Here is a 25,653-nt window from a genome sequence, read left to right on the forward strand (position 1 = left end):
CTGTACATACGGAAGTGTATACTCCAAAAAATGTCGAGGTTTTCAGTATTAAATTATGCATGACACAAAAGTTCAGAAAATTTACTTATTAATATGAAGTATTCGGAATGTGAGTTATCTAGATAATCGTATCGTATAAAATAGAGAATATCCGCTTTATATATGCAAATGTTTAACATCATCGCCATAACCAACACTCCCCGTAAAACTAATTAATTTCTAAGCGTTAAGCCCGATCGAGATAAGGCCATCAAAACAATTCCTATCGTTGGTTCACAGCAAGCGATAAGAATATCATCTTCTCCTTTTGCCCAACTCTCTGACGACACTTCTTCAAAACAAAAACCACGATTGTATAAATACCACAACCGAAATCAAACAGCTGATGGTTGAGTGTGGTATTCCGGAGCTATAAAGAAAGGAATTTCTCAACTTATTAGTGTACTCTGTGGCAAAAGTTGTGTTAGAATTAGTAACTAACAATGGCACTATCGACGCGTTCGGATGAATGTTACCACATCACAACACTGGAGGCTAAAGATATCCGCTGGCCAACTTCGTTGGGAGCTCACGGGTCAGATGCGATGGTACGTAAATATGAATTGAATACTGCACAATCGAAACCCGAACGATAACTTCCTCCCAGCACACCGATCCGGATTATTCCTGTGTTTACGTTACAATCAACACCGAGGAAGGAATCTATGGGAATGGTCTCACTTTCACGTTAGGTAACACAAACCCTTATTTTCGACCTTTCGCAATTCAAACATCCGAATTGGAAATAGGTCGTGGAACGGATATAGTTTTGCTGGCGGTAAATTCCATGAAACGCATGGTTGAGCAGCGCACCACTGAAAGTATCTTCCAAAACTTTGCTCTGTTCTGGCGCGAACTTACCAGCGAATCGCAGCTGAGATGGGTAAAAATGTGTTAGGAAAAAAAAGTAGAACAAAAAAAAGTTCAAATACTATAATTTTTTTAGATTGGTCCAGAAAAAGGAGTAACCCATCTCGCAGTCGCTGCCATCATTAATGCTCTTTGGGACTTGTGGGGGAAAATTCGCGGCCTACCAGTGTGGAAATTGCTCACTGAGATGGAACCGGAGGTGAGTGGTATTTGTTTGTATGCCGTGTTTTCACCGATTGCTTTTCATACCGTTACCAAGGTTTGTATTTAAACTGTTTGAAGTTCAAAAAGATAGAGAAAAGGGATCAGTTATTCAACTTTTTTTAAATACCATCCACTTTCCACAATTTTTTTTCGTGATTTGTTACGCATACTTCGAATATGTTATGTCTCGCACAATATCAATATTCACACATCCCGTTTACAACTTCGAGAAAGAGTTAAGTAAATTAGGCAAACATTTTTGCTACTTTTTGACGTGAAATGAGAACCTAAACATGCAAGAAAAAATGAAAGATTTCGAATGCTCATAACACGAACATTTCTTAATAGTCCGGAAAGATGGTTGCATCAATTGAGAGGAAATATTCCCACGCATCTATCACAATTAATAAAATGCTATTTTCCCTGAGATAATTTACGATTTACGGTTTCCCCAACACATCAAAACCAAGGTACAGTAATTTACATTCAATGCGACATGCCGAGGCACCACTCAGTGTCGCATTGGAGGCGATTTTAACCTGTAATTGGACATTGGCGATGAGGGTGGTACAGTGGCGACTTTCAATGTGGGGCCATAACAACAGCCGAACTCGATGTTTACAACAATGTCCGATTAGAGATAAAAATGTCCAATTCAAGAATTAAATCAATACAAACGAATGATTGCTAAGCTAAGGTAGTCCCACGTCAACTATTTTCAACTTCAACTTCAAATATTTTTTTCGTAATTCGTGCCGTAAGTGCACGCCTACTTCTGGTGAATCAATCATAAGAATATGAGGTCTCTCCTGAAGGAAAGAAAGGAAAATTGTGTAGAATTTGTTCAAGCTTCAGTTTTATAAGAGCCCACTGCTTAACTCGCAGTGACATAGCACTAATACACGTGTCCATTCTTCGGCGCCTCATATTGATTTATAGTTTTAACCCTTTGCAGTCGGATATATTGGGTTGGGGAAAAAGATGATGATGATGTTGGATTAAAGAGGCTTTAAACTTTTCAGTTCATTCGCCTCTAGGGAAAAAGAAATGTCGTATATTGTCAATATATGGCAACACTTAAACATATCTTGTGTTGTACTTATCGCATCGGGTCATACTATACGGCTATTTAAAGACGACAATCTGTGCTACAAGTGTCGTTTTGACAGTGTTGTGATTGTCCTTTTCAGTCTCAAGTTATAGCGCGTCAAAGATGGAGTCCACCAAGCAAGAAATTCGCCATATTTTACGTTTTTACTACCTGCGAGGTAAAACTGCAACGAAGGCGGCCAAAAAAATTCGTGTAGTTTATGGACCCGATACTGTAACGATTCGCACACCACAGCGTTGGTTTGATCGATTTTGTTCTGGTGTAGTGGCTGTCGAAAATACACCCCGTACTGGTAGGCCAATCGTCGTGGAAACAGATAAAATCGTTGAAATCATCCAAGTAGATCGGCATGTGAGGACTCGCTCGATTGGCCAGGAACTGGGTATAGACCATAAAACCGTTTGGAACCATTTGCAGAAGATTGGATTCCAAAAAAAGCTGGATGTATGGGTACCACACGAGTTAACGCAAAAAATATCTTTTAGACTGAATCAACGCCTGCGATGCACTGCTGAAACGGAACGAACTCGACCCATGTTTGAAGTAGATGGTGACTGGTGATGAAAAGTGGATCACGTACGACAACCTAAAGCGCAAAAAGTCTTGGTCGAAGCGTGGTGAGCCGTCCCAAACCATCGCCAAGCCCGGATTGACGGCCAGGAAGGTTTTGCTGTGTGTTTGGTGGAATTGGAAGGGAATCTCTCCACTATGAGCTGCTCAACTATGGCCAGACCCTCAACTCGGTACTCTACTGTGAGCAGCTTGGCCGTTTGAAGCAGGCGATTGACCAGAAGCGGCCAGAAATGATCAATAGGAATGGTGTTGTTTTCCATCAGGACAACGCTCGGCCTCACACATCTTTGATGTCCCGCCAGAAGCTACGGGAGCTCGGATGGGATGTCCTATTGCACCCACCGTATAGTCCGGACCTGGCTGCAAGTGATTATCATCTCTTCCGGTCCATGCAAAACGCTCTTGGTGATACTAAGTTGGCCTCAAAAGAGGCTTGCGAAAACTGGCTGTCTGAGTTTTTTGCAAATATTTTATAAGGGGGGATAATGATGTTGCTTTCTAAATGGCAACAAGTTTGAGAGTTTGCGTCAAATTTCGATCAGAAATACGACATTTCTTTTTCCCCAACCCTATATTTTGTCTTAAAAAAGCAGTAGTGTATAACTTACTGAGATTATATGCAGTATATGCATAACTTGTGAGATCTTGGAAAATGAACAAGATGTATATATTTTATCTAAACTTCAGATAAGTATTGACTAAAAAATGTGTTTATATTTATATTTATGAAATATATGCTATGATTCTCCTTCGTGTGATATCTTTCGAAACAGACTCCAAAATTCAGTCCTGGTTTTTGTTTGTGTCACATAAATAATTAGTTAGGCGTCTTTAGCCTTTTATATTCTTGTTTGAACATATAGAACTATGCTCTTTATATTTTCCTGGTGTCGCAATACATGGAGTTTCCCATTAAGCCTTTCCACAAGCAAGGGTGATAGTTTTTGTTTATACAGATCACCGGTATCTATTATTTATAGAAGCACCGTTTTGATTCGTGAACAAGTTCACTAGACATTAAAATTCGTTTAGTATTCGGGTGAATACTGAAGAGCTAAAACTGCACTTTCGTGATGAGGGACAATAGCCCTTTCAATTGTCACCAGAAGTAATTTTTTTAGGCGTTCGTTCGTATTCTACAAGCATGTGTGCATTACTTTTCAGCGAACCCTCTTATATTACCTAGTCCACTTGTGTTTGTTTTTCATAATTATCCAGCAAAAATTAAATCGCTTAACAAGCGTATATATAACATCACCCAGCAAACATTATATCGCATAACAAGCGTATATATAACATCATATGCCCTAAATTTTGGTTGGCATATAATGCGCCTAATTGGCATATGCATGCAAAAGTGGAGGCCATATACATACATGACAAATGCTTACCGAATTAGTTTGGATGAATATGCAACTTTGGCCGACTATAATAGCGATTATGTTGATATTGAATTGCGATCTAATATGAATATATTCATGAATTGTCAAAGCACCAAATAAGACTTTTGCCATACTTATATACGATTTATTACAGACATAGAAAAAAACAAATGACGCGAAATATTTTCGTGAAATGTTTATTACAACCTCACGAATCGCCATTTTTATATATGAGTATTTATGTTCGTAGAAATAATAATTGTTTGATTGACTTGTGTTGGGAGTGGAATATGAATGTTTGAAATGCCACAGATTGATGTTTGGTGAAAACTGTTCCGATGTGGGTTCGAACTCCGGTCGTCTGGATTTTCATCCACCAGCTATCTCGTGCGGCTATCTGAATTTTAATTCAACAGCGGTTAAAACTTTCGAGTGCATCATTGACATTTCAATATGATGTGATATGTTCTTTATTAGGATCTAATATGATTTACTGTTTCATGATTTTCTTCAGCATGCAACACGATTTACTACAGTACTGAATCGATTTAAATTATACGCTTATACGACACACAAACTGCATCAGCGTAATATACGCATATGATGCGGATTAAATATATTTTACGACAATGTACATCATAAAACTGATGTTTATTATACCGAATTGCGACTTAATTTATAATGGTATAATGGTATATAAAATCGAGTTTTTACATTTTATGCGATTTCAAATTTACACGATACATACTTTGATTGATATTATATGCGATTATGATTTATTGGGATTTCTTGTAAGACTTGGCACGTGCAAAATTATACGATTTAATGTTTGCTGGGTGCTACATACAATACACCGAGTCCTAAGCCACTGATCTTGCGTAATTTTTCGACTCAGAAACGCGTTTTGAATCACCCGTCGTACTCACCTCGTTTGACACCCTGTGACTTTTGCGTTTTTCCAAAAAAAAAATTATGGAGGAATGTTTTGACATTAGGCCCATTCGAACGATTTGAACCGAGCCATTGATCACCGTTTCTTGAAATGAGAAAGTCTTGACTCATTGAGACTTTAGACTTTTGGATGGTTGCAATGCTAGAAGCTGAAAAACTAACAAAACTGAAGTGCAAATTTGGTCCCATTCGCTTGATTAGTTCTCGAGCTACGCAGAAATTTGTGTTTCATTTGTATGGGAGCTCTCCCTTCCAGAAGGGGAGGAGTCTCGAACCATCATAAGAACTTTCCCAAGCTCCAAAAACCTCTACATACACATATTCACGCCGAACAGTTCAGTAATTTCCAAGACCATAAGGATCAGACGGATAGATAGACATCCATTTTTATATACAGTGATGGGTACAAAAAATGCACCCCATTTGAAATCAAAGTGTTCTAATATTAAGTGTTTTCAAACTTTTCGGTATTCCATTCAATCCTACGTAAAAGTAGGTCATAAGTAGACAATTTTGCCATTTCAGTATCGTTCATTTATTTTATATAAAAACAAAACATTATTTTGACGTAGGACTACGTCTAACCGGAAGATATAGGGGGTGAAATGGAAATCTAGGCACTGAACAAGTAGGAAAAAATGCAAGATTTGGAACGCTTATAACTCGAGCATTTCTCAATAGATCGCAAAGGTTTTTGCATCAATTGATAGGAAATATATCTACGCATCTATCATAACGAATAACATTTCATTTTTCTTGAGATAAATAATTGAATAATTGTGAAATATCAAGCATTGTCAAAATGCACTATGTGCCCATTTTTGATTGGTCCATTTTGTGCTCCTCAAATCGTACCGACCAAAACGGGCAACCAGAGCAGCAGCGAAATAGAATGATGCACGATTGGAAAGGAAAAAGAAAAAAATGAGGGAAACATTGGTCGCAGTCTCACACATGCGTAATTCTCGAGCCAGCCAGTCAGCTTAAAAATCCCCTCTCCGCTGCCGTAACGATCATTCTCATCCGAACCGTACACCACATCGTTTCGCATCACCTCACATCAACAAACCAACACAAGCAGCCATGGTTGGATATGGCAAAGGAGGAAAAGTGAAGGGAAAGGCAAAATCCCGCTCGAACCTTGATCTGGAGTTCCCGCTCGTGTTGATCTGGAGTTCCCCGCAAGGGTAGCTAGGTCGAGCGCGTTAGTACCAGTGTACCAGTCCACCTAGCCGGCGTTATATAGCTTCGGCCGCCGAAGTGATCGAGATAGCTGGCAAAGCTGCTTGCGACGATAAGAAAACCTGCATTCGGAACAGAACACATTCGGTTCGGCGGACATCAAGACAACAGGCAGTTGCAGCGAGTGGCGAGTGGCAAACACAATCGCAAAACGGCATCAGGTAGCAGAAGAAAAAAGTTTGTTCTTTATACAAACTGCTTTGGTGGCAAATCCAGAACAAGCCGGCTTCGAGGGCGTTCGAAATGGTTTTTTTCAAAACCACGAGTACTAAGTTTTCTAAATTGGAACCATTCCATAAAACAAGGCGCTTTTCAGGGCCATTAAACCTTCCAAAAAAGAGTTTAGGAAATAAAGCTCAATGCTTTCTAAAACATTATCCAAAATAATAATAAAACACAAATTGATGTTTTCATAATTTGTTTGCCAGGATTTGATGAGTATGTGAATTTGGCAGTTGTTCTGAGCTTATTGATAAATGGGGACTTGCCTGATTATTAAATTTTCACCAATTCTTAAATTGTTTCCAGATTTAAAGTACAGTAATCTACAATTAGTTCGACATTTAGCTAATTGGACGGACATGTAATGCGACTTATTTAGTTGGACATTTTTGTAAACATAGAGATCCAAATTATGACCCCACATTGAAAGTCGACACTGTACCACTGTCATCGCAAATGTTCAATTACAGGTTAAAATTACCTCCAATCCGGCACTGAGTGGTGGTAATGCGACGTGCCATTGAATGTAATTTACTGTAAAATATGTCACAAGCTGGATGGGAAGAAATTTTCCAACTGTGAAAGCTGTGGCGAGTGACAACAAATCGCTAAACAGGAAGGTTTAGCCGAACAAGATGGGAATATCGAGTGATAACAAAAACACAACACCAAAGGTTCTTTTCAGAACCATCAACATATTCATAAAGAGTAAACAGTAAACTAATCCATTTTTCAGGTAGATAGGTAGGTATTCACGTAGGTGAAGAAAATAAAACAATATATTTAAAATATATATTTAACAAAAGCTGTCCCCTTTGTATAGTCCTACGTCACTCCGGTTATGTCCCCGACATTACCCACCCGTCTTTTTTATTCCTAAACTAGCTAACCCGGCAAACTTCGTCCCGCCCATTTACTTGATTAATTCTCGAGTAATGCAGAAATTTGTGTTTTATTTGTATGGCAGCCACCCCTAAGAGAGGTGGGAGGGGTATCTAACCACCATAGAAACATTCATTGCACCCTAAAGTTTCCATATGCCTAATTTGGTTTAATTTGCTTGATTAATTCTCGGGTAATGCAAAAATTTGTGTTTCATTTGTACGGCAGCCCCCTCTAAGAGAGGGGGAAGGAGTATCTTAACACCATAGAAACATTTATTGCATCCTAAAACCTCCACATGTCAAATTTGGTTTCATTTGCTTGATTAATTCTCGAGTAATGCAGAAATTTGTGTTTCATTTGTATGGCAGCCCCCCCTTAGAGAGGGAGGAGGGGTCTCAAAATATCACGAAAACCTTCCCCGGCCCCAAAAACCCATACATACCAATTTACATGTCGATCGGTTCAGTAGTTTCCGAGTCTATAAGAATCAGACAGACAGACAGACAGAAATCCATTTTTATATATATAGATGGGCAACTTTAGTGTATGACATAAAAAATTCACTTCATGGTTTATTTAAAATAATAATAAAAACAAATAATTAATAGTCAATATGACCCCTTTTGGTCTCGATAACCAACTGACAACGCTTTGGCATACTATCCACGAGGTTCCGGACGTGTTGGTGGTCCAGCTCGTCCCAAGCCTCCTTCAAAGCAGCGAAATAGTTTTGCTTGCTCATAACGTTAGTTTTGTTCATCTTGTTGTCCAAAATCGCTCAAAAGAATTCAATTGGCGTTGACGGAGAAATGGTGTCGACATCTGGATTCGACATTAGTTTATATGACGCCAACTATTCTCCATCAGATTAGTCGGCCCAAAGGCGGTTTTAAATTGCTAAAATTTGTATGAAAATTTTCCTTGGCGTTATTTACCTACTAGAAGTACGTTGTTTTGACTCTAATTTAAACTATTTTCTATGAATTTTCACATAGTATCATCAAAACTTACCATTATAATATTAAATTATCTTTAGACACAATTTTTGTATGATAATTTTTCACTAATTGCAAGAAAAAGTGATTTTCATTTACATAGAGTACTAATTTGATTTGGGAAAAAAATTATCATTCATAATTTTTATTTTAAAAGCGTGCTCATTTCTTCTCCAAATCCATATTGTCATGTCTACTCCCCCATTCCGTAATACGAAGCTCAATGCCGTTAACGCGGATAGGATTCAAGTTGGGGCTTTGGGTGGCCACACCATTGGTTTGATCCGGGCCGATCGGAAGAATACTGCTGTTTTCTTCGCCGTATGCTTCGGGTTCTTACCGTACTGGAACATGGGGTCCCATTTTCAGCATGGATTCTTCCAGATTCTCGCATAAAATGTCGATGTAACATTCGGCAGTCATAACCGTTGACCTGCGCTAAGTTTCGCATCCCAGCCCACGAGAAACAGCCCCACACCATAATACTTCCACCACCGTGCTTCATAGTCGGTTGTAGATGCCGGTCCTGGTGGCTCTCGTCGCTTTTCCGCCACACTCGAAGTCACCTTTTCTTGTTCAACAGCTCGAACTTGGACTCGTCCGACTAAAAAATGCGCATCCAGAACTCCATCGGATGGTTGACATGGTCCCTCGCAAACTGAAGACGTTTTTTTTTGTTGGTGTTGCTGATCATCGCTCGCTTTTTTACGAAGTAGCTCTTCAGTTTCCGTTCCACCAAGCGGGCTTCTCAATGGTGCGATTGGAATCGTCCAGATCTAACCTTCTTTCTCTTCAAAGGTCGTTATTGGGTTTTTCCTTACATCCTGGATGATTGGCGTTTCCGTTCTTGTATCAGTCTCACATTTCGGTCCTTTTCCCAGTCGATCGGTCACGCTGCCGAGCATCTGATTCTTCCGAATTACCAGCTGGACTGCATCACGGCTTACCCCTTATTTCTCGGCAATGTTTCCTTGAGACTCCTTACGCTTACGAGTCACAATCAAATTTCGGACCTGTGTTGAGTTTCGCTTTGCTCCCATTTTCCGCACTAAAAGTCGACTAAACTCTTTAATATATTATGTGAATTTGCGTAGTAACATTCTTTGGGAAATTGGTGATAGAGTATTTGAAGTATAAACGACATACCATACAAAAGGTTCAGAGTTGAGAACATCTGTTTCATTTGAAAAAACCGTGACAATCAGTTTTAATATAAAATTAATATTACATCGAACTAATATAACTGTATCAATACTACATCGAACGAGCTAATTGGACAGACCTGTAATGCGACACGAATAATTGGACATTTTCGCCTCTAATTTACAAAAATAAACATCGAGTTTGGGACCAAATTATGTCCCCAGATTAAGGGTTGACTCTGCATCACTTTCATCGAGAATGTCCAATTACAGGTCACAATCGTCTCTAATGCGACTTTGAGTGGTGCCTCGGTAACTTATTTTAATGCTAAACCTTACATCAAAGAAAATTTCAATTTTCTTTAGTTTTGACGTCTATTTGTAAAAGTATGTGAGTATAAATACAATACTTTTATTTCTGCACTATGGACAACGAAATACAGGGCCCTATTCCATAAAACGAGACGAGCAGACGAGCGCTTGTCTCGTTTGTTTTCATATTCTAGAAGCCGAGCTCGACTAAAAACAGACTAGTAACTCGTCTGGCTCGACTACCGTTTGGCCGCGCTCGTCGATGAATCAGTCGAATCGTCTAGTTTGTTTGATGTGTTTGTTCACCTTGTTGATTGAAAGCATCGGTATTCTTCAGCTCCGCCTTTATATTCAAAAATTGTTTCACGGCTAAACTAATATTGTATAAGCAATGTATGTTTGCAACTTCAACCATCAAATTCAGTAAAAATGAAAATGAAAATGAGTAATTCAAAACAACTACTTTTTTGGATATTGGTATATATAGATTTAATATATATATATATATATATATATATATATATATAGATTTAATATATATTTATATTAATTTGGCACGACCAGAAACCAGAAGGTTCAAAACGGACGCTAATTTAAAAGCTGCAGGATTAGCAGTGCTTCTTAAAGTTGTTTGGAACACGGTTGTATCCGAAATATTTTGAAATGCTTCTCGACTAAGGGTGGGTTTAGACTAGTGATATATTTATGTGAAGAAATATGATGAGATTTATAGAAATCGCATCAACCGTTTACACTAGCGTGAACTTCTATAATGAATATATTCATATTTTCGGTGAATTTATTCACCTGAAGTAGAACTGCATCCAACTTTAGTGATTTCTCACCAGTGAGAAATTCACAAGCGTTTACATATGCTGAATTTATTCAAGTTATATATACCTCGAATAAGTGTATCATATTTATTCTCACCCGTTTACACCTATTTTCACGTGAATAAATCCATCTATAGCTATAGATCTCCCTAATGTAAACCCGCCATAAGTTTGATATACTGCCGAAACCTTGAAACAAAAGAATAATTATTATTATTTATATCGGAAACGTATATAAGACAAACTCACTCATTTTCACATAGCGAAAGAGGGTCACTTTCAATCCTCAACTCTTGCCTCTGTGGAATAAGCGTGCTCTCTTCTTCACTATCGCTATCATCAAAAAACATTCCGCGATCTTTTTTTTTTTTATCACAATTCTAATATAATATCAAACTAAATATGTTTTTCGGCATTGATATTTGCAGTAGCCGTAAAGTTTGCTTTGTTTACAAACCCAAAAAATTGACATTGCTCTTCGAGACATATTTTGCTTTGTGTACTAGATCACTGAAAATAATAACTCGAAAAAAAATAGATAATACTAAAATCGATTCGATTCGAGTTTGAATTATCTCGAAACGAGTTACTCGTTTCGAAATGCGTAATGTCACCCCTGATCAAAACACACAACAAAAGCAACAATCAAACCAAAACAAACTGCTCGAAAAAATTTGACCGTTGTACCGATAGCAATTCACTCGCTCGATACTATCGACTTTCTCGGTATCTATAAAAGTAAAATAGAGCTAACGAGCTAAATTCTTATCGACTCAATTTCTATAATAGGACCCATAGAATAACCGAGCAAAGCCGAAAGCATCAACAGAGTGAAAGCCATCGATGCAACTGTCATACTTTTTCGAGTTGTTTGGTTATTTGGTATCTTCAGAGAATTGTTTTGTTTTGGTCCCTGCGTCCCTGAAATTTTTCCTTGAGAAACCTTTCCCAAACGCTTAAATATATGCAACTTGCAACACATGAAGTTCGAGCATGAACTCGACTCCATAAGATTATCTCGATTTACAAAATACGAAATTTTACTCGATGTAATTGTGATAGTTTTTGTATCGATTTCTCGATTTGAAAGCCATAATAAGGCTCTATAATAATAAAATAGCGAACGAAAATCTTATCGACTCGATTTACATAATAGAAAAAATATTTACAGGTATCTCAAACTGCCATGTTCGTACTGATGATGATGATGTTTTTTTTGTTGTTAAATTTTAAATTTGTTAAAATTGTAGATTATTATTAAAAAAAAAATTAGCGTTGTCTACGAAAGTTTGAGCCTCGCGCGCGTTTGGTGGGCCTGGACGAATGTTAATAATGAACACTGGCAGAAAACTGACACATAATGAAATTTTTATATAGGGTCTGGAGTGGAAACTGGAATTGGGATAACTCATTCGGAATTGTCGTAAACTATCTTTCATCAGATGGTTATATCGATTATTTCTGATTCTTTTATGTTTTAAGTAGAAACTTTTAGATATTGGGTTCAATTCCCAATCAGTCAAGGAAATTTTCTTGACATGCCTTAGAAAAAACATTGGGCCTGAAGTTGAGACTATGACTATGTCAATGTCAATATGGATAGGAACATTGTTTGTTTTTTCGCAGTTTGTGCCTATTTTTACTGTTCTATTGATAGATATTTATGCCTGCAACAGATCCAGTTCGCTTCGTTTTTTTATAATACTGGTCTCTTGATATTTTTAAACTTAATTATTATCTATAAGATAAATCGTCCTGCTCAAACCTTTGTAGGGGTATGAGGTGGGCCATCATCATCTTCATCGCAACCTATATCTAGAGATAACAGTAACAACAGTTTACTAAAGAATTACCATTTATTTAAGAATCAACCCTTCTTTTTTACATTTGTTACCTACAATAAGGATGTTCCAGCTTCACAATCGGATGTATTATAATTTCCTGCAAGCTAAAATTTATGATCATTTTATTTATGAGTTGCCTATGTGTGTTTGTTTGTTGGTTCCGGACGTTTCCTATCTTGCGCATATTGATGATATATATTTTTTAATGATAGCATTGTTGAGAATGGCATGACCAAAGGCATATCCCGCGTACAGTTGGAAACAAATGATAACACTCGTCTTCCACATATTCAGTCTCGTCAGCAAGAACCGGAAGCTGCTTCACTCTTCGAGTTGGATTTGTCGTTACTTATGTAATATGATGTTTCAACAGTGTACATTAAACCAACAATGTGTTTTATTATCTCTCGTATGTAACGTTAACGATATCTCTTTTTTTTAATTTTTCGTTTTATTTATCTCCTGCACTGCACCACTGAATTTGATTAGTCAATTAATTGGCATAATAAGAATAGCACTACTCAGAAGAACAATGAAAAAATGATATTGGATTGGGGGTCTCCTTATGACAAAACAATATAAAAACAAACAACATAAGCGGCCACGTTAATGTACAACTAAGAGTTACGGGTTAAACTGTAAAATTTCGAAATAAGAAAGTTTGCACTCTTATTCGAGCTCGACATCGTCCTCTTCTTCGTCATCCTCCTCGTCATCGTCACGTTCCAGCGGACTCGACGGTCGATCTCTGGACTGTTGCTGTTGCTGCTGTTGGGACATTGAGCTGTTGTTGTGATTCGATGGTTTCAGGCAATTTGGCCCAACTGAGGATCGGGGAAATCGAGCGAGATAACGCTCCAGTCGGAGGAATTTAATCGAAACGAGTCGATTGTCGAACCACCAGCCGTTGATTTCATCATGCACTATTCCGGCATCCTTGGCAGTTGCGCAGCGGACGTAAACGCAGCAGGTATTCCGATCCAACTGGATGTCGTATATTTTACATCGCGAGCCGACTTTCTCCAGGATTGCATCCTGAACAATGGTCTTTAGGTTTGGATCGTTTACTTCATATTTGTCGAACATTTGTCGGATTTTGAGACAGGGCGTTGGAGGGTCCGGGATTTTGTTGGTGTTGTCAAAAGCTGGACTTTGCCACTTTTTTGCGCCTCCGGGAACAGATCGAGCCGACGAAATTGCTGGAGGTGGTGCACTATCGGCCCAACACATCATTTTGTAGTCTTCGCCGCCACGATTGCCGACCTTGAACTGTATTCGGCTGTCATTTTGTTCCAGAAACTGAAGCGCTTCAAACCATGCCCACTCTAACTTTTTGCGACTATCGGGAGCGATTAACCTGTCCCGCAGATGATTCACTATTATGTCGGATGAGTCGTTCCCATTGGCGGATGCTGCAGCTTGACTCACCGCCTGAACTATTTCATTGATCAACGCGTTCACCTGATCCTTGCGCTTCTGCTTAACGTATAGTACAAATTTGAAGAAATAATGAATCAGATATGTTACTATTCCAAACAATCCCAACACGCCCACAATCACGAAGAAGGTGTGGAATTTGTTATACAGCATACAGGTGAAGGGAAGCTTCGGTCTCAGTATACCAAAATGATTACTCTTCGCGGGTCTTCTGCGCAGCACTTCATCGAATCCAATCTCAGCCCCGTGCTGATCACAATGGTTAATTCTCCACTGGGGATTCTGATCGATCAAATACTCCATTGTGTGCATGTGCCTAATGAGCTGTGGGATCAATAGGTTAGGGCTGCGCTCCTTGGCTAGCTTGAGTACCTCATCTGCGCTCATTATATATGAAACGCTCGAATCGACGCATTTACTTTTTACAACACGATCCTTCAGCTCGGTTCCCACCAATTTCAGCAGCTCCAACGCGGGACCCACGTCAGCCTGTGTAACGCATCTGCTCACATCCGGTGCTGCGTGTTCGCACAGATCATACCTGCGATAAGCATCAATGTTACACATGTAATTAGTAGGTTTTATTTACATCAATATCTTTGAACTTGTTACCTGGTATCGATCGAATTGAGCGTGCTGACGATATCGGTAGAGATGGTCATATACATAAACGCAACAAACACCAGAAAGGCGACGAACAGGCACAGTAGCGCACACGGAATGAAGGTCTGCTTGAACCCGTAATGCTCGTCAAGCTTGGTGATAAGATTCCTCAGCGCTACCCTCAGCGGTATGTGCGGTGGCTCCGGAGTTGGTTGCGCGTGTGTAACAATATCATTCTCGTTGAAGCTGTTGCTGCTTCCATTGTGTATTCCGCTGTTCGTCCTATCGCTGTGATTGCCTGAGTATCGACTCGAATAGGAGTATCGGTTGCGGAAATGATTTCCACTGATAGGTGCCGTACTGTGATTGAGATTGAGACCGCTGCCACCGCCAGCAGCAACACCACCACCACCAATAGAACTTAAGGCATTCCCAATAGCACTGTTGTAATTCTCGTGGGTTACCGTTTCTCCGCGCAGCTGAAGCAGCCGCTTCGTATATTCGCTTACGAACGGTGATTCCGAGGCACTTCCATTCGAGTTGGTGGAGTCGCTGAGACTTGCGCCGGTTACGCCAACCGTAGTGGCGGCGGTTGGACTGTTGTTGTTAATGGCGCTGCTTGCTCTGTTGTAAGTGGATGTGTAACTTGGTGTGGTCGCTGTGAGCGAGACGGGAGATCTCGTTGGTGTCGAGTAAGTGTTGCTACTGGTAGCCCGTCGAAACAGTGCGCTTGGCGAAGATGAGGCGTTTCCTGTGAGAACGTAGAGATTCCGAATTAGAATGGCTTGTTTTATTGTGATAGATTTGATGGAATTATCTGAATCGTGGATGTGCTCAACGCTTCGATGTAAAGAAATGAAAAATTGAAAAATATATTGTAAGTAGAAACCATACGCTTCAACTACTCCCGCGGGTCTTGAAAGAATGAATTCGGGAAGCGAGAATTAATTTATATTCGTCCAAAGGAGCTATTATTATCCTACATTATCCTACATCACATTCTACTCACTAAACTGGATTTTGAATCAACATCCAAGACTCTTTCACAAATCTACTGCGTTGATCCACCCGCGCTTATAAACTTATAAACTTATAAACAAAGCAAAATAAGCAAAACTTTGTCATTGTTCGTATAGTGCAATTCCATGTGAAATCGTCCTAAAAATGCAGATTTTAAAAACATGTATTTTTGATCCGAATGAAAGTTTGTATTCCGTTTGGGTTGGAGGAAATATGAGTTTTCCACAGAATTTGGGAACTTTTTGACTCAAGTGTAACTTTTGGAAAGGGCGTATCGATTTTAGTAAGAGAAATCTTTGATAATTTATATCTCAAAAACTATGAGTCCTACCGAAATAGTGTCTTAGAAAGAGTTATAGAGTATTGATGCCCAAACGTGAAAAAAATATACACTGAGAAAACAAAATAGTACCTTTTTTTTTAAAAAAATCTCTAAAATACATATTTCTTATTTATTTTTTTTATTTTTTCATATAAAATAGAAGTCATGTAGAAAATTAACAAAATGGGTACAAGATGGTAAAGCTATTTTTGACGAACTTTGTGGAACATCGAATTTTTATATTAACAATCATTTTAGGCCACAAATTATGAATCCTGATGTGATTTAAAATAAAAACTATGGATGGGTTATACCTTTGATATAACCGCAAGGTTGACGTAGGACTGCCGTTGACTTAGTAATCAATTGTATATCTTCAATTAGCAATAATCCCACCTCGGATGTTCCTCACTGGGTACGATATCGCCGCTGCGCAGAGCAATCTTTGGTGTGTATTGATTAAATTATTGATTAAAATAGTGAATGAATGAAACTATTTACGGATTCAATAGCAAACAAATCCCAATTTAAATCAATTCATGCATTATGGTAGTGGTTATCGCAGCATATAGTTATCAACATAACGTTTTCATCAAACGATATGCGTAGAACTTCAGTGAGCTGCAGCGTTGCATCTGTATTGGGAAAACACATCCAATTTTCAAAAACGCAAACGAGTACAAATGTTTTCGCCGCTTGCATCTAATTTTAAATGCCGATTTCCAAAGGCTCCATGGTTTTGAAGTCCATTCCAGCGATCATACCTCAATCGTTGCACAATCATAAAAGAGTGGATTTCCGAGGGCCATTCGCTTATGTAGCTATTGGTGAGATTTCAATAGCCTGTTCTGAGAGCAATCTTATGCCATTGAAACAAGTTTTTGGATCAAAAAGTAACAAGCATATGACGCGTAGACATTTTATCTTTCGAATGAAGTGTCTATCATACCATTTTGTTCAGTTGTTTAGGAGCTATTAACGCTCAAAATCTCGTTCTCCGGCGTACTGCTTTCGTTTTTGAAACTTTGAACTTGCACCCCAGTATAGAAATGAAACGCGTAGTCCTACGTCAAAAAGCGAAATCTTTTCCAATCAGTAAATATGAAGACCGGAGCAGAATGTCACATTTCATTGTGATTTTCTCAACGTAGAACATAAAATCACATGACTGTCTAGAGCAGCGGTACTCCACTATACGTTATAATCGTAGGACTACATAGTTATAACCGGCGAGAAACAAACATATTCACGAATGAAACTCTCTATACAATCTTTTGGTAACACTAACAAGGGGAATGAATGCTCTCAAACGTTTCGTGAAGCAATAAAACGCAAATTTAAGCAGATTTTCAAATTTACTTTCAGAATTAACATGTACGGCTGATTGTTCGCTGTTTAGAGCGGCACTGAAACGCCGAACATGCTGAATATCAGAATTTTTCAGTATCTCTTAGCAAAATTACATTTCAAACGCTTCAAAATACACTCAGAATGCCGCTCTCATTGCTAAAAAATATCTTATTCGCATCCGGCTTGAAATACGCTGCCCTTTGATGTCACCTTAACCCGGAAACAATGCTCGAATTCACGAAAATAAATTGATCGATCGGAAAAAGTCACCAATCAGTAATTCCCGATTTATCAATCTAGCCAACGACAGTGATGCTTTCCAAATGGCCTTTCTCAAGACCGAGTTTTTAGTTTAGTTTTCAAAATGGTCCTTTTTTAAAAAGCTTGAAGCGAATGAACTGAGACAGTCTGGAAGTCTATGAATAACAAATTAATTATTAACACGTTCCTAAATTCATAGAAGCTCTCTTCCGGCAAACAATTAAAAAAATCAATTTGCTGTTGATTACTTCGGATATTATTTTAAAATGCATCGAATTTAGAAGGAAAATCCTTGGCCAAAAGTTTTAGTGGCCCCGAAAAGGACACGTTTGCGTGATTTTGTAGAAACAGATGAAGATGGGTGATTCATGATTCATTCTTGTTCTCGCCAGAACAATACACGAGATTTGTGTGCTTATTAACAATGCAAATAGGTGAAAATTCTTCTCAATATATTTGTTTCTCCACCACCGTTATCTATTTAATAATGCATAGAATGTGTAAGTAAGTGTGATTCAATCACACAAACAACCGCTCGATATACCCGGAGAATAGTCTGAAAAATCAACATTGCGCAGCTCTCTGAACTTCTCATCAATTGACTGAATCATTCCTCTGGGAACCAGATTGGAAAAATTTTCAGTAAGTAGAATCGTTTGATGTTTTCTTCTGATGACATTGGACGAGTCCAGCATGGTTAGATTTATCATAACCAAGTCGTTTATGTTGATGTATTAAATTAGCCTTAAATTCGTTGAGCCGATCAACAGATATTTTTCCATCATTTACGTACTCCTAATATTTTTCAATTATAATATGTTTCACAAATCCAAAGTAGGTTCGGAGTGGTTCATATCGGTCAATCATTCTTTGCACCACTGCTTCCAGTAGTCGCACATTGGATGCAGCAATTCCAAGAATTTTAATTTAAGAATTTTCTGAATCTCAACACACTTACTAGTCCGCAAGGGACTGCTAGTTGTTTTGCTCAATTTCATCTGAAATAAGCTTACACGCATACGAAGAGCATAAGGCAGAACTATAGCAAATACACTTCATAATGAAAAGCGATGAACAATCTCTTTTAACCCTTTCAGGACCATAAGGTTACGGTACCTTATTAAATCAATTTAGCTATATGTTATGAATCAATAGGCACCCTAAAAACATAATTTATACTAAAAATTCAAAAAACTTTTACCTTTTTTTTTGTTAAATTTATGGCACAAATATGTCCCTATGGTCGCTATTATGTATTGCCAGTAAAAATAATAAAAAGGTACATTCCGAAATATTAAAATAAAAAAATAATTTACAATGGTTACGTGAATATTTAATTAATCCATGATTTTTGCTTGGGACATCGGCGTCCCCGTGGTCGTGAAAGGGTTAAGCAAAGCGCCAAGTGAGTTGCCTGGTGAAGTCATAGCCCTTGCTTCACCAGCCCCATAGCCAATCAAATAAACTTGGTTTGCAATTTTTTCCATCTTGAACAACTAAGCCATTTCGTCATACAACGTTCTAGAATCCTTTTCGGTAACCTGTATAAGGTCATGAAAACAATTATTCACGGACAGTATACCATCATTCCAATAGCTACTAATAAGCTGGATAATAAGGGTGCTCATACACTGTTTGACCGAAGCCAAATATTTGACTCTTTTTGACTGAAAGGATTGCTTCGCAAAACTCCTAGTGTTGACCATTTCCGAAGACATTCGTGATCACAGTAATCGCTTTTGTGCTTCTCAGTCGCAGCATGCTGCAAGAAATCCTTCAATCCTCCAAGACACTTTATGTCTTTTCTACATACTTTGTAGAAACCAGCATGCTTATCGGTGCTCTGAGAAAGCCAGCACAGTCTGGCCTCTCAATCCCTTCGGTGAAATGCAATTTTGAATAATTGTTTAAGTAAAACTAGCTTTCCAAACAAATTCATTAAAGTCAAATGTGATTGCAGAATTTGTTTTTTTTTAATTTGGAAAACCTAGGCAAAATGCGGAAAGTCTGGACTAGACAAAAGACGGTCTGGATGTCTGGATGCTTTACCAAAGTCTTAAGCGGGTAAACTTGACATCATTTACTCCCAAAATTCAACAAAATATTAATTTAATTGTAAATATGTTAATACAAATTACTCACAAATACTGGAGCAGGCAATTAATTTTTGAAAAAAAATAAAAATCGCACGTTGATAATATATATTTTTAAATCAGTATTATGAGAAGAACCTGGTGACTTTCTTTCTATTTCTACTAATGTAATCTCTTGAATTGAAAAAAAATTAGTGTGTTCAAACTCCAACAAATTTCAGAACGCAAATGCCAAATGCTCTGTCGAATTTTTCATTTTATACTATCATCTATTTGTTGAGTTATTGAAAAGTAAAACAATAATACTTTCTACTAGAAATCGAGTTGGATCACGTAACACATTTTTTGTGTTGTTACAGAATAAGTAGGCCCTCTCAACAATCATCAGCGAATGGAGATCGATCAGAAGGAGTATTCTTACGCCTAAATGGCTACTGTGTAAATGTACCATATGCAATGGTATAGAAGGGAATACTCTTACGCCGAAAAATGGCAACTGTGTAATGTGCTAATTATTATAGATATAATAAATATGTGACATGTACCCGATTAAAATTCGGCTCGGTTACAGTTAAACCCGCCGAAGCGGCGGCCTTTCGCAAACAAACCTGTGTTCCATCGATTGCCCGGTTAGTTTGAAACATAGGAGACGATTCTTTAGTTAGGTCCGAGCGTTAGCGAGCGTTGGACCGCATACGTTTGCCCGGTTAAGTAATTGTTATCTATTGTATTTCGGTTCCGGTGACGCTAATACGAAAGTACCAAAAAAAAGTTACCACCTGCCCGTCTAACGGTATTGTTAAAATAATTTTTTATATTTGAATTATCGATGCTAGTTTCAACAAAAACAACTAATAAAACTCATGATTAGACTCAGCAGGTTCTAAACAGTTCATATGTATTGAAAGCTTCAACAAATTGACTGTTTTTCAATGACTTATCGGGAAATTTGCTCTTGCTGTTCCAAATTGGGAATTGTTAACATGAAAATGACTCCAAAATGAAGTTTTTTTTATTTCTTCGGGCTCAAAGATTTCAGAACTAGTTACCACACAAGGTTACATCAAAGTGATAATTAATTGTTGAAGAAGAGAAAGAAAAATAAAGTCGTTGGTGATACTATAGTTGCCACTACCCGTAAAAGGTTTAACAGCGGCAAAGGAACTTAGAGTATCGCTTCTTTTTTGACTAACGCTATACTTATTTACCGACAATCACTTCAAATTACATTGTGATTTTCAAATATTTTAATGGTTTCAAATATCCGTTCATATTAGATACATGGACACTCAACAATAAGGACGTAATATGACGAAATAAGGGTGACGTATTTATTACGTGTACAGTCGTGTTCGAATTTCCCACGCTAAATAGTAATATGAAAAAATATTTTCCCACTTTTGGATAGCAGGAAAACAAGTTACTTACCGAAGATTCTGCTCGTCGTCCGCAATCCACTGGTGTAATCCTCTTCCTCACTATCGTTGATGATTACCGGCGAGATGTAAACAGAACTTTTCCCCGTTCCCGGAGAAAGTGATTTATTATGATTGTTATTATTATTGTTGTTGTTGTTGTTATTGTGATTCAGTAAACTACTACTCTGTGATATGGCCGAATTGTTGCTGCTGATTCTTTTGCTAATCGGTCTGGTGGCCGGCGGTGGCATCGTTGTCCGGGTATTACCGGCACTGGTCGCAGATCTCCGTTTTTGTCTTCTCTCCCCGTCGGATTCCTCTCCCGATGAATATCGCGTCACATAGCTGGTCTCCCGCCGCAATTTGCCCTTCTCACTTTCCATGTGATTGCGTAGCTTCTTGATTAGCAGCTTGCGAGTGGTGCTCGTGACAGGCATATTTTGAAATCCATACTGCATCAGCCGCAGACGAAGCTCCTCGTCCGACAGCAGGTCTAGATTGTCCATCCGACTACCCATGGTGTCCTGTGTGTCGCAAGACGGCCGGAGGCTGCCCGTTTCCGATGATTTTTTCCTCTCAACAATTCTTTTTCTGTCGATGATTCAATGAAAAAGTTAATCAAACACAATCTCACAAACCTCTGTCGGGTTTCAACTGGCGCCCGCACTGTATACTTGTAGATATGCAGCCGGGCTGTGTTTATTGTGACTTGTTCCCACGCACACGGCGCTTCAACTTTACTACCGCACTACTACTTTGTTCCAAACGAGTCGTGCGAGGAGGTCTGGTAATCATACAATGTGTGCCACAAACACTGTTGCAGTGGAGACGTCACTCCGTTCGTTTATTTGTTGAACAAAAATCTTTGAAGTGTGCCAAGATATTACTTTTCAAACACTACTAAGGAGGCAATGATTTTTAGACTTCCAGATAGATTTTGTTCTTCTAACCGGGGTACCAATACGTTTATGGTAAATCAAACAAAAAAAGTCAGCAAGCGACCATAACATGGCAACACGGTTGCCCACCTTCTGGGTATGTCGCACAGCTACAACACGAAGACAAGATTGCCACCATGCACTTCCTCACTTTCCCCCTCCGACAACCGGACCAATCCATACACCCTCAACCACACAGCCACAGCAACACTAAACAATGGTGTACCCTACATTTTAGGGGTTAACTTACGGAAAATCAACACCGCTTCATCTAACTTCCATGTAATTCATGCCGAAAAGATAGCGCACACACTGATTTATCGGACAGCACTGACACAATCCCGTTAGTGAACCGGTTTACGCATAAAAATTAATAAAATTCCAAACGAAGACGAAACAACACAGTCGCGCGACTTGCCGTAGTGAAAAAATTAAAACGCGTGATGCGTTTATGTCAAAGGGCGTAAACGGGTTCGGAATTTGACACACGTTCGATCAGATTGCGAAATATTTCAACTCGGATCTCGTGTATGTACTCGAAGCACTTTTCACACCCAGAAAATTCCTTGGTAAAAGAAGCTACCAAATCTTTGGTAATACAAACAGTAGAATGTACATATTTTTTGTACATATGATGATGATGATGCTATTTTTCGATTCGACTATCAGCCGACCTTCATGAAGTGGGTGTTGTAAACGGTCGACATTTTTGATAACCATTAGGCCAGGCGCAAGTTGAGACGCGTATAACGCGAGTAACTTGCCGCGATATAGCGCCTGTTTTTGTGGCTAATGAAAACAGATAGAACGGCGCAAATTGGCCAGATGACGCGAGATTGTGGAGCGCTCGTGAGACACGACTCGCGTGACGCTGTGGCTGAACCACAGTTTCTCGTGCTGGTCGTACCGGTCGGGTGATTGTGTTAGTAAATAAATATATCGCGCAAAACTGTGTGAATCAGACATTGTAAGGGAGTGGCACGTTATTTACACCAAACTGCGACTGAATATGCGCTCCACCACGCTACGTTTGTGGCACGTATGAGTCGTGTTGGTGGTCTCGTGTTCGTTTACGAGCGCTATACGCTTCTCAATTTGCGCCTTGCCTTACATACTGCCCTTGCGCGAGTGTTACGGCTTAATATGTACTGTGAACGTGGTCAAAAATACATTGCTCGGTTCCAGAAATAAACGCACAGCCGCAAACAAGACCATCAGTTGAACGTTAAAATGTTTTCTTTCTCTGGCGGCGAACGTACACAGAAAAGCGTTTAAAATATGCTATTTCATTTTACCGTTCGTGGTCATAACCATCGGCTAATTTGATTGTAGTTTAATGTCATTTGACTGCTAATGATATGCATTCTTTTCTCTCTCTATTCTGGTTTCAAGCGTAGCTGTATACAAACATTCACCTCCTCACTCGCGCATCCATACACGATGGCTGGTACTTTCACGGATTGCTCATATCGAAGCAACCGTCAAACTCTCCCCTATTAATTCCGAATGTGAGAATTGAACTCGTGATCTCTGCGTGAGACGTATGGATGTTACCACTACGCTAGGTCGCCTCCTTTAGAAAAGTTTAATTGACGGAGAGGGACGGTTCGTTGGGTTTTCGTCTCGTATTTTGTTTTGATTTTGGTTGTATTTTTATGCCCACACATTTCTTAGTTCCAAATTTTGGAGTCAAAATCATTTGCGACTAAGAAAAATAGTCTATATACTCTTATTGTTGTATAAGTGTTGGGACTACGGTGTTTAAGCATTTAAATAATATAATTCAATGATATTCATTTGTTTTTTCTAAATTGAGAACTGATTCTAGGCATGCTGATTCGAACGAGAGCATTGCAATTTAAAATTGTTGTAGGTAGCGACACATTAATGCCCCTATTCTGTACTTCGATCGATTCGAAATATTTCGAACGACTTCATAAAATCCCATTCTGTATTCCGTTCGAGTTTTTTTTGCATTTCATTCGATCTGTTTCTCTTCGAACATTAAATGGGCAAAACGTTCGAAATGGGGAAAGCGAAATTATAACTCGATCGAAATAATGGTTTCGAACGAAATGCAAATCCGGCGGAATGCAGAATTGGGGTGTAAATAAATCATTCGTTTGACATTTGACGTGACGGTGCTGGTGCAAGTATTGACTGCATGTGTGAATTGGTGGATACGTTGATGGAACGTAGTCGTTCTTTTCCGTAACGTTCTATGTGAATCGCACATTAAGCGGTGAGCGTTCGCCGTGAACACTGTGATATAATTACAGAACGTCGAGTCGAAATGTCATATGACATTTTTAGTTCGATAGTTGCAAAGTACGTAGAATAGAAGGTAAGGGATATCTCCTGTGTATACACACGGAGAGCGCATGTGTTACACACACAACGAAGTTAGTAATAACAAATCCTCAATTAGTTCGAAGTACTGAAGTTTTTTCAATATTTCTCGATTTTAAAAGTTCCAAAAATCCTGAAAAGAGACAAAATCGCAAGTCGTGCCGACGGTAAACACGATAATATACCGCTTTTTCAGTGCAAGTAAGTTTTTATGTGGTTTTTTATCGATTTCATACTGAACAGGTTTTGTTTACTTCAGCGAAATGTTGAAGTACCACGTCCCGCGATGCCGGAACAGAATAATTTCGAATGAGATAAACTAATCAGAGACGTTTTCAGTTATCTCATGCATTCGCTCCATGGATCGGGAACGGGAACGACACTGCTTCGATATAACCTCTCAACACATTTGCTTATCGGATTGCATTATTTTTATAGTACAGGTGCGATAATTTTACAGTTTTAAATTTTAAAATAATTAAGTAAACTGCTATTTCATCATTTCGAAACATTTTTGGAGACAGTTCTTGTATTATAATTTGAAAAAATAAAAAATGTTTGAATTTATATGGATTCGATCGATGGTTTATTACTATTTCTTGCTTTTTTCCTTTGCCTACCACACTTGAACAAAGCAGGGAGTAGACTACCTTCTTATTCCACGTACTTTGCGATAGTTGTTTGAATGTTCATTTTATGATGTTCATTAATGACACAGCACATACGTCTCCAAAAATAGTCACACGATGGTGAGCACTAGCAAGACTGCTGTGGAGTATGAGTAGTTAAGTCCGTCCTCCTGGTAGGATTCATTTCGGCTATTTCTGTCACTCTCAATGTACACATGAAAACAACAGAAAATGGTTGAGATTGTTTGTGCTCGAGACGTTTGGCTCCACTATTGATTCGAGAGATTATCAGAAAGGTGAATCTTACTGGGATTTTTCAAGCGGTCTACACAACTGCACAACGACTGCTAAAACCGGTCGCTTTTTGTCGCTACTGGTATCGGTCTTTGGACCCGAAGAAACTGGTGAATTCGATTTTACTTGAGATATTTTCGAAGATTAGTTTGTTGATCAAATGGTTGTAGGTTTAATTTTCTCATCGCTATGCAACAAGACGATGTAGAGAACGATCAAACTGTATAAATTGCCGGAGGTACGAAAACGCCCGGTTTCCACAAAATAAGGAAAATGTATTTGAAAGAGATCCATCGATTGCTGGAGCGCCACCTCGCTGGTATCAAACCAAAGC

At 38.7% G+C, this 25,653-nt stretch overlaps 2 protein-coding genes across 5 annotated transcripts in view; one reads left to right on the forward strand and one right to left on the reverse strand.

Moving 5' to 3' along the window:
• The first annotated feature begins 320 nt into the window (after nucleotides 1-320).
• The window catches only part of LOC129767825 (mitochondrial enolase superfamily member 1-like), a 28,834-nt gene continuing 3,501 nt past the window's right edge, over nucleotides 321-25,653 (forward strand). The window contains exons 1-4 of one of the 3 annotated variants that reach the window (XM_055769055.1): nucleotides 321-587; nucleotides 647-731; nucleotides 789-922; nucleotides 986-1,108. In XM_055769055.1, the coding sequence (XP_055625030.1) occupies nucleotides 483-587; nucleotides 647-731; nucleotides 789-922; nucleotides 986-1,108 (447 nt within the window). In that variant the 5' untranslated portion in view covers nucleotides 321-482. The remainder of the gene's footprint in view (nucleotides 588-646; nucleotides 732-788; nucleotides 923-985; nucleotides 1,109-25,653) is intronic. The other 2 variants (XM_055769054.1, XM_055769053.1) reach the window with 2 other exon arrangements.
• On the reverse strand, nucleotides 12,599-22,498 carry LOC129767822 (inner nuclear membrane protein Man1). Of its 2 annotated transcripts, none has more exons than XM_055769047.1 (4): nucleotides 22,298-22,498; nucleotides 21,120-21,700; nucleotides 14,655-15,396; nucleotides 12,599-14,583 (listed from the first exon to the last, which is right to left on the reverse strand). In XM_055769047.1, the coding sequence occupies exons 2-4, from the start codon at nucleotides 21,625-21,627 to the stop codon at nucleotides 13,275-13,277; spliced, it is 2,559 nt and encodes an 852-aa protein (XP_055625022.1). In that variant the 5' UTR covers nucleotides 21,628-21,700; nucleotides 22,298-22,498; the 3' UTR covers nucleotides 12,599-13,274. The 2 variants fall into 2 exon arrangements, with proteins under 2 accessions (XP_055625022.1, XP_055625023.1); XM_055769048.1 differs by having other exon boundaries at nucleotides 22,138-22,498.

This window comes from Toxorhynchites rutilus, chromosome 2 (genome assembly GCF_029784135.1).
Source record: "Toxorhynchites rutilus septentrionalis strain SRP chromosome 2, ASM2978413v1, whole genome shotgun sequence".
Classification (NCBI taxonomy): Eukaryota; Metazoa; Arthropoda; class Insecta; order Diptera; family Culicidae; genus Toxorhynchites; species Toxorhynchites rutilus.